This window comes from Mesitornis unicolor, unplaced genomic scaffold, assembly GCF_000695765.1.
Source record: "Mesitornis unicolor isolate BGI_N332 unplaced genomic scaffold, ASM69576v1 scaffold54404, whole genome shotgun sequence".
Lineage (NCBI taxonomy): Eukaryota > Metazoa > Chordata > Aves > Mesitornithiformes > Mesitornithidae > Mesitornis > Mesitornis unicolor.
In genome coordinates, this window is record NW_010183187.1 from 20,382 (window position 1) to 30,764 (window position 10,383).

A 10,383-nucleotide genomic window follows, 5' to 3' on the forward strand; every position below is an offset into this window, starting at 1 on the left:
TGTCCCCTGCAGTCCTTTTTGAAGTATCAGTATAAATTCTGGCAGAGAGGCAGAGCTGAGAACTGGAACCAGTAACCACTTCAGCTGGAGCAAGCATGCCCTAACTTGAGTCAAGGTGTTGCTTTACAGGTGGACGAAGGGTAACGCAGCCTTAGTTCTGATCACAGAACGGATGCTTGATGAACTGCTGTGTAAAACACATCTACAGGTTAGCTTGTGCATTCTTTCCTGTGTGGAATTGTTATTGATGAGTAGCAGAGCAGAATGCCCAGCATCACCTGGTTTGATTTTAACGATCATGATTTGATACAAAAAAGGTGGAACTTTACATCCTTGAAGTTCTATATATTTCACTGCAGAACTTGGCCATCTTTTCCTTCCAAGGCTACTGGGTTGCAGATGTCTGTCAGTTGTCCCAACAATCCCTGTAGATTTTTGAATGCAAAATCTAGATCCAAAATATGATTTACGTTGTGTCATGGTGTACACTCCATTCATGTTAATTTGTCGCATGTATAAAACCCTTCCTCACAGCATTATGTCAGCACTGACAGGTGAGGAGGGAGCACCAAGTGGTAATGAGATACTTTCCAACAGTGTGATAGGAAGCTCACAGCACATCATTAACGTAACAGATGTCATCCTACCAAAAGAGAAATTGAAGATAAATGACTGAAATGTCTCTGCAGACATTTATAAGGACCTTCTCCTTAATAGAGAAGAAATTGTCAATGTATTCTTTTGACACCAGAAGTCCACCACTCAGAACAGAAGGAGAAACAAGTAGTAGGAGAGGAAACTCTGAAAAGCCTTCAAAAGTGAGGAGCAATGAGAAGGGGCTGAAAGAGAAGGGGGTGGCACAAGCACAGAAATGAGAAAGGAAAAGAGAGACTGGTGTCAGTGACACACCTTTCTTCACGGTGGGAGCTGGTAATGGCTATTTCTCACACAGGCCAGGAGGTGGAGATGTTCTCAAGCAGATTTGATTTCCCGTAGTTATTCAAACACAGATGGTTTGTAAATATAGTAAGGCTACTTAAAAGAAGTAATTTGTACTGACTGTCCCAAACTAAAAATAACCTGTCTATAATATGGCCATATTCCATCTCATTTCACTGGTATACATTTGAAACTGATTTTTTAAAAAGCATTCTGGTATTGTTAGAAAGCCTTTCCTTCTCACTTTGTTCTTCCTATGATTCCTTTCATTTAGTGCTGCTGGATTTGTTTAGCAAAGTATTTATTGTTGAAAAGGAATATAGCAGTTACTACCCCCTTTGTCCCTCACTCACTGAATGTAGAGGAGCTTGCTGGTCATGAATAATGAAAGCAATAAACACCTCTGGAATGGGTGGTTTGGTACCCTGTGCTTATCACATCATGCCAAACAAGTGCTATTGATTGCCTAATTTACTATTTATCCAGGCCTCAGATTGAGTTTGTTTTTATTATTTTTTTACTAGGAGACTTACTGTGTTCACAAATGATACAGGTTTCCTAAGTGTTAAGTACCTGACAGAACTGCAGTGTCAGTCAAAAGCTGTGGCCTTCCAGTCCTTCTGGTATGATCAGTCCAGCTGTTCCTTTCTGAATACAGCCTCAGTGTTAAACAACAGCAGGATCAGTGGCTCTTGGGAACTAAACTGATGCATACCTTGCAGGAGACACTCCTGCTCCTGAAATTACCTTTTAACTTTAGTACTAGAGTCAGTGAGAATAACAGCACTAAATGTTTAAGCAGGTTTAGACATTTACTTTAAACGTACTTAAATGACTACTGCTAGAATCCTTGTATTTCCCCCATCCTTTCTATATCTGTATCTACCATCCTTTCTTTTTTTGAGCATTGGATACAGAACCAAAGATCATTTTTCTTGTGACACTCCTGAACAGATCAGTCCTTCAGACGCCATTCATACAGTGAAAGTCAGCACTATGGATGTCTCAAATCAGCTAAGCCCAGATTTTATCTATTTAAATGCTAAATACTCAGGAGTTGCCTTTAGCTTGACTTCAACTGAAACTGCAAAGCACTTCTCTTAAGTCCATCTGTGGGTAAGCCTGTCCATTTTGGAAAATCTGACTTGAACCCCAGTTTCAGCTGTTGCGCAGATAAAACGACACCTAGCAATTTTGTAGCAATACTGTAAGGATTAAGAAGTCAGTGACCACTGATACCCTGAGGAGCAAGCTCGCTTAAATGTGAATAGTCATGTAGAAGCACTGCCTAAAATAGCAGAGAGACACCTGTTGACCCAACAGGTCTCATTTCCAGGTTCGCTACCTAAAATGTTCAGCTTTTGTTGATTCTCTTCGTGAGATTTATATGAGACTGTAAGGAGAAGACATGCACTTCAAGAAGCATGAAGGAAAAAGTACAGCTGCTATTTCATCCTATTTTTAATCCAAGTCATTCTCATTAACAGAAATGTAAAGGAAAAGGCAAAAGCACCATATTGCTTTTTGATGCAAGGTGGGTTTTATTCCATGTGAATGTTGCTGGCAGCGACAGGTACAAGAGATTTAGCATGGATCCAGGCTTGGAGAAGGTTTTTCTGATAAGCAGGTGATGCCATTTTTGCTATAGAATTCTGCCTTCATGCGATTAATCCTTCCATAATCTCTGATCGGCTGCTCTATGGGCTTATTTACACGTCTCCCATACTCTGAAGATGACAAAACAGCAACAGGTCTTGCCATTTCCTGTGAAAATATAAAATTCTCCTTGTAAGAAAATCACAGAGCGGGTACTTGGCAGTTATCTACTGCTAAATGCACCGTAACCAGGGGCAAAATAACAGACATGACTGTACAGCATCTGCTGTATGGATGTATATTTATTTAGCAGTGGTCTGCACTCTTACTGTTTCATCCATGACCTAGTTTTTTATGTATATTAATAAACCATGAATCTATCACTAGATGACAAGATGATAAGATATGGAGCTGTGCCATGAGTTACTGTGGACCGATAATTTTCACACACCCCCCCCCACACACACTATTACCTTGTGATTACTGGCAAACTAAATGCCATGATACTGGAAAGAGGCACAGATTTTATTTTCATTCTTATTTTTCTTGTGCACTGACTTGCATAATTAATTTGAGAAATGGGAGATTTAATTTGCATCCCCTCACTTACCCTGCTTACACAATTCAGTAAAACCCCTGCATGAAAAATACCAAAGCCTAAAGAAAAACCCTGAGCAACCACTTGTCCATGCAAGCTTTCCCTGGAGGACATAAAAGCATATGCTACTGTATTTTTGCACAATGAAAGGGTTTACAAAAAATGGTTGTAGCTGTAAGATTACAGAAATAACTGCTCTGCAGTGATGGAAAGTGGACTTGGTGAAAAACAACCTGAGCAAGAAAAGATTATTTTAAGGCTGTTCTTAGTAAACTGCACTTTAAGTGGCTGTGCAATCAGTATCCGCAATCTGCGGTTCCTTCCTGTGCAACAGCAATGGGGAGCTCTGGAGTCAGAAGGGAAAGACAGGATTTGTTTGTTTTTCTTTCTCTAGCCAAAGGTCTCAGATTTATCAGGCTGCTTGTGTGTTTGCTCACTGGCTAGCACAGTAAGTCTTGGTCCCCAATGTGTTTACCTACTCTTACAGTATAAATAATATCTACAAGGAGAATCAAAATTCACATGCCACACCACAGCTCAGGTGCCAACAAGTGACTTCTTTGCTACAACAGATGTAAGTCTGGGCCATACTGGCACTTATGATGGACCCATGAAGCACATGAGCCCCTGCATTTCTTGTGAGGATGCAGATGGGAGCACAGATCCAAGGGGTCACATAACAAGGCAGACAGACGTGAGACATTTCCAGACTTGTGGACAAAAGTAGACCTAAGATTCTTGGGAAGATGCTGCAAACCTCTTTATTAAAAAAAACCAAAAAAACCCCAAACCAAAACAAACAACAACAACCACCAAAAAAAAACCCACAAAAAAAACCCCAAAACCAAAACCCAAACCAAACCAAGACAAAAAAACAAAACAGAACTAAAAAGAACCAGAATAGCCTACTCCAAAACAACCGTTCATCCTCCAACTCTTCCCCCTACCCTTCCTGCCTACCTTGCCCATTAAAAGCTATTCAGTACACCAACTTATAACCCCACCAGAACAAAACTCAAGGCAAGAAGAGTGGTAGGCAAAAAAAAAAAAGATTGTTTTCTCCCCACCTCCGGTTGTGGATAAATGTTCAAAAAGGAGAAATGACAGAATTTTTGTACCGCAAGAAAAGCTTTGCTAGTGATACAGGGTTTGCAGTGCCAACGATGGGCAGCAGTAATTCTGATAGTCTGTGTACCCTTTAAGTAACTAAGATTCAGTCTGCAACATCCTCGGTAGCACAGCACTGCCTGCACTCAGTGGCATTTCATCTTTGCAGGTTCGGCATTCAGCAGATTTCCGATTTTCCAACAGTTGGCTGGGAAGCATCCCACTGCCACTGCACGCCTTCGCAGCCGGTAATTCCAGCTCTCTCAACACTTGTGATCAGCAACGGCAGCCTCGTGCAAATGCTCCGCTGCAGCCACTGTGCTGCGTGGAGCTACACTGAGGATCTGTGACTGTGCTGCTGGATTCCCTGGGTGCACCCAGGCTCTCTGCAGGAAATGAAAGGCTCACTGGCAGTGGTTTGGGCTTTTCCCACTTCAAGAAAAGGAGACTACTGTGGTGGATTCAGCCTCTCTCCTTTCAGAGTTGCACTAAAAAGTTGTCAATTGTGGTCTTTTATTATGTTTTATGTTTTATGTTGTTGTTGTTGTTGTTGTTATTAATTAAAGAGCAGGAGTTGAGTATGTGACCTGCACATGGTTATGGCTATGTCCAGTGTTGGGTGTCATCAAGTGCGGGAGGATCATGTTGTAACATTTGACAGCTGTGGGTTTGATGTGTCTCCATGCTAATTAAAGGGCTGGATTAAGGGACACCTGTTCAGGCAGAGTCCCTTGTGTGCACTGGCCCATACGTGTTTGCTTTAGGAGGCGAACTGGTAGAACAGTGAGTTTTGTTGATACAACAAACCTTAACTATAAGTGTTTCTACACAAATTTCCCAGCTGGAGGTTGGGCTTGATATTGAGGGAGCAGGGTTGGCTTTGTTTTGTTTCAATAAAAAGGCTCATTTTTAATTGGAGTAGCCATTTACATGGCTTTTGGCCTCACACATTTGCAGTTGAGTTACCGGGTATGAGAAGGTGACATGATGGTCATGTGCACTCCTGGGATTCATTTGGGAGCACCTAACACTCCCTGCCCTGTGTGACAAGAGTTGAAGGGCATTATGGCTGTGCACTGAAATGTCTGGCAAACACAGCTGCTAGTGAGAGGAATCACAAGCAGTGGCCTTTGTCCCAAAATCTCAAGTTTTATTACACAGCAATTCCAGTAATTTTAACTTTTGTCTCTGTCTTCCTTCTTCCATCTCTATCATATATAACCACCAACACAAGCAGGCATTCTTAGTCTACCCACCTCTTCACATCCCATGAACCCATCAGGATTTTGAGGCCATTAACACACAGAGTTTGCACTTCATTTGGCTTTTAACAGCCTCTGCTTCTCTGTATGTATGTGTATAGAGATATAAATATAAATACATACATATATACACACTTGTGTATGTATATTATTCAGATGCTGCATGGAAAAATACATTTTTATATATATATGTATATATATTTTAATATTTCTGTTTTCAAGGCAGCAGTTTAGCAACATGGCTGCATACTTCCTTAGCTATCAGGCTGCCAGATTTTACTGGTCTTGAATGCTTTACCCAGTCTTCTCCAGGCATGTCCGTGGTCTTCTGATTGACCCCTTCTTTGCAGTAGCTCCCTATGAATTGCCTTCCTGCAGAGCAATCTGGTGTAAGTTTGCGCAACAAACTCATCAGCTTCAGAGACCTGGGCTCTCTCAGCTGGCATAGGCTGGGTGGATGTCAGAGGGCAGTGGTTGAGTAGGGACCCCTGAATCCAGTCCTCTCAGGAAGAAGAGTTTTCAAGCATCACAGAAATAGCTGCAGGACCACCTGAACTGCAACTCTCAAGGGGCACAGACAGTTGAGAAGTTGCTCTCAGTGACCCTGAAGCTCTGTAACAGAGGGTTCGCCTTGCCTCATGTAGCTCTTCCCCCATGATTTAATTTGCATATGGCTTGTCACCTGGAAAACTACAGGATGTCAAAGAGTAGGAGCTAACTCAGGTGTCTTCACTGGCTAATGCTTTTTCCTACACTTCCAGGCTGAGGACGATGATGTTCTCCTGCTTCCTTTGATATCACATAGGCTACATTATAAAGGGTAAAACGATGACTATAGTCTCCAGCCATGTCAGAAAGTACAATATGCCTTTAACAAATATAATTATGAAATTATCAAAGGGTTACCTCCTCATTAATGTTAAGACCACGACTCTTTGCATGTTGTCTGTCAGATCGGTGAAGATGTTTGTTGTAATCCTCTTGCCTCTTAAAAATGGAATCATAAACAGAAACATGTCCTACCTTGAGAAAAAGGGGAAAAATGGTTAATTCACAGTATTGGTTAACTTTACAGGTTACAGAATATATGTAGTTGAATCAATACTTAATAACACTTAATAATTAATAACTGCACATATAGCATTAGATGATGGCAGCTGTAATATTACTGAGCTACCATTAGCAAATTTGGGTCACTCCTTTGGAATAGTCTGCAATAAAAACACCTAATGACATGTGGTATCTTTTTAAAGTCCGTTCAGCTCTGAAATTTCCCTTGTGGCAATTTATCTCATTTTTTCCTTGTAATCTGTTGTAACTTTTCGAAATTTAACTGCTCTGTTTGTCTGTTGGTTTTACTTTTCTATAATTTATATTCTCCTTAAGATCATAAATTTGTCAGATGATCTGGCACTGTAATGTAAAAGGAAAGCAGATAGTTTCAGAATTCATTTGGAATGAAAAAGACAAAGGTATCCTGCAGTGGAATCACCATTTAATTTCGATTAAAGTGGAATTGAGAAGAGTTCAGAAACATGCCACAGTGGTAGTCCTTGATCCGGCAGCATGCACGTATCTGTCACATACGAAAGTACAGCACACCCCAAGCCAAAATGTTATGTAATTTATGATACCTGTTGTCATAGTTGCATCCAAATAAGCAACATTGAAGATCTGATCTGCTAACAAATGCATTTGTGAAATCCAGCTGAGAAGTTTTCATCAATAGAATCAAATTAATTTCAAAATAAAAAATGTTTTCAAGGAAAGAAAAGAAAAATCCTCTGTTGAAATATGCTATCAGTTGTTAATGAACTTCACTATAAGCTCTATGTTCTGGTAAACATGTCAATTGATCACTGGTTTTGTGCATGTCTGACTGCAAATCTGAAAAATTGTGCATTTTGTTGAGCTTTTTTTTTAAACCTCTAATTTTATAGTGTACCAAATTTAGCCTTTGAAAAACTCTTGTATTTTAAGTCTTATGATTTACAATGCTATTCTCCAAAAATAGTAAATTCAGGGCAGGTCAAGATGGCTACAATGGTTCCATTAAAAGGAAACCATAGTTAAGACCGCTAATGAGGCACTGCTGTATTCACAGGCTTCTTTTGGAGTATCTCCATTGCTTGGTTCTGCCAAGAGGAGACGTGATTTGATATTTAATTTATCCATCCCTTCATTTCTCAGAAATCATCAAGCCTCATAGAATTTCAGGCACATTCAAGAACATCCTGCATTTGATTTGTTACCTCTATTATTATTACTATTATTATTACTATTATTATTATTATTATTAATTATCATCATCATCATCATCATTATTATATTTATTATTGTCAATGTCAATGTTGTTGTTTTATTGTTGTTATTATTATTATTATTTCTGTGCTTCCCTGCTGCTTCTTTCCACCCCACGCCACCAGTTTAGTTCAGAATTTTAATAGGCATCTAATTTGTGTCCTCCACCGGTAATGTTATTTGCTCCTTTGTTTTTATTCATGTGGCATTATTTGTCCATTACTTGTTACCTGTGACAGTGCAGATCATTCATTTTTCTGGATCTTGCAGCTAGGTAGCCAGCCTGTCATGTTAAAAACTAGCCCTGTCCCAGATGATCTGTTTAAGATCTTCTGCCAGATGTGTGGAGGCAACACTTCAGTGCTGAATATACTGATGAATTTTTGCTGTTGTTTCTCTTTGTTATTAAACGCTGACTTAGTTGGCCTGAGCGGTGGTGGTGGGGAGCTGTTTCTTAAACCCGTCAGAGCAAGCGAATCACGCAGAGCAGACAAGAAATTTGCACTCACGGTGGGCATCCTCTGTGTATTGCTACTAAAGCTGAGCACTTTGTAAACATTCATTAATATTCCAGACACACATAGAACAGGTAATAGCTTTTTCCATGTCACAGTAGAGGAAATACCATGCAAACTGGCTACAGTAACTTATGTAAAGTAATAGAGGGAGCAACTGCCAGCCAAGGGATTAAGAGGCAAGAATTTCTGGCTTTTGGCCAAGTGCTGAGCGTATCTTCCTCTATTTCTCTCTGCCTCAGTCTCTGACACACAGTTGGTTTTAGGTATTTAAGCTGCAAAGAGGAATTAAATTCCTTTTCCTGTATAAATAAAAAATGTTACATGATCTAATTCCTTAATTGTGCAGAAGAACAGGTTGAATCTGTGTCTTCCCCTATGGCCAAGGCCTGTGCTGTGAAAAAAACCACCAACTTATTAATCAGCTGAAACAGAAAACTTTCTGTTTTCATGCCACTGGAGCAGTATTTTCCACAAACCAGATCATCAGGAGTGTGAAAGCAAACTTTATACTGTAAGCAAAAGCTGCACCATATGGCTGCTAATTCTGTGTAGATTAGACAGACTGCCAGCTCCACCAGCCCCAAGTGCCCTCTGACCTGCCTTAGCCTTACTCTTGTCATGCTCTCCCTACTGTGTTTTGTTAAGCATGGCACTAACTGCACCCTTTGGCTCAGAGCACTTTCCCAGGGCAATGCTGAAATCAACAGGAAGGAGTCTGAAATTACAGATCTCCCTCTCTTTTAGCAGGGCCATCCTGTCAGTGGTGGGAATGGGGTTTGCGGTCCCTTCAATGCCCAGCGCTGTGCTGTGCAGCCAGGCTGAGTGCTAGGGCTGTGCCACCTGCAAACTCTCACAGGTCACCAGTTGACACTGCCCAGTGCTCTGCCCATTCGGTAGCCTGTCACTAGGGGGAAGAGGGGATTCACGGGGTGTATTTATTGTTAAAAATAAGTAAGTTGCCATAGTATTGCTATATTAGATTGATACAATAATAGACATTTCAGAACTTTTAAATGTGGGGTTTTTTGTTGGCAGGGAGCAAAAAGCCATTAAGTTCAGTGTCTCACATGACCCTTTTCAGAGAGAAAGGCTTTTTTACCCAGGAAGTATAGCCCAGCTGAGGTGTAAGATTGTATTTCTGATTTTAAATATGAGGACAGAGAGAATGAGGAAGAAGGGTGATATAATGCAGCAGAGTGAGGGGTGAGGCTGAAGGTTAAGTGTCCTTAACACCTTCAGAAGCATTCAGTTATCAAGGCATATGTTGATGATACTGTTTTGAATAGCTCTCTTGATTTTCTTTATTAAAGCTGAGCATATGGAAAATTTATGGTATGCACATTGAAAATCTTTTTCCTCGACTAAAAAATGGAGCAGTTTCTTATTAAAGGGTCCCTGAGGATGTGCATTACCAAAAAAACCACAGGTGCTGCATCCAACCCTAGTCACAGATGATGCCTTTCCTAGTGCTCCCCCATTTAGGTGATAGCATGTAGCCTCTTGGTCCTTACTCCTTGGCAAACTACTCTGCCTTCTCACCCCATCCAGGGAAAGACATCACCCTCATTTTCTATCCACTGGTAGCAAACACCTGTTGCACTTTGCAAAGGCCTCTGAAGATAAAAACTGCTGTTTAGGCATCAGATAGCCAAGCTAGCGACTGACACACAGCATTTCTGCTGCCCTTTGAAATACTAATGGAAATTGTTTTTTAGACACCTTCCTGAGAATGTCCCTCACGACGAGGGCCAAGCCCTTGCAGAAGGACCGACTACAACGTCCTTACGCTGTGCTGAAACTCGAGGGGAAGGCTTGTCCCTCCAGCCCTGCCGGGCCCTGCGAGGCTCCCCTGCTCTCCCCCGCCTCGCTCCCTTCTCCCCCTCACCTTGGCCTCCCGGTGGAAATAGCTGAGCTCCGGAGGCCCTTCCCGTCTGGTCGGGATGAGGCTGAAGGCAGAGAGAGAGGAAAGGGGAGGCCCTCGCCCACTTCCTGCCGGAATACCGAGTGCCTCCTCTGCCCAGCCCGACCCTCCTGCGGCCGGAGCCCCCGGGGCGAACGGGGG

The 10,383-nt window shown here is 41.5% G+C and overlaps 1 protein-coding gene across 1 annotated transcript; it reads right to left on the reverse strand.

The window, feature by feature from the left end:
- Window positions 1-2,523: 2,523 nt before the first annotated feature.
- LOC104535785 (chromosome unknown open reading frame, human C5orf49) lies at window positions 2,524-10,310 on the reverse strand (the record flags this gene model as incomplete). Its single annotated transcript, XM_010184013.1, has 3 exons — window positions 2,524-2,703; window positions 6,409-6,525; window positions 10,207-10,310. Coding segments are annotated over 3 exons (401 nt in total), but the record flags the coding sequence as incomplete, so codon positions are not given.
- Between the last annotated feature and the right edge of the window lie 73 nt (window positions 10,311-10,383).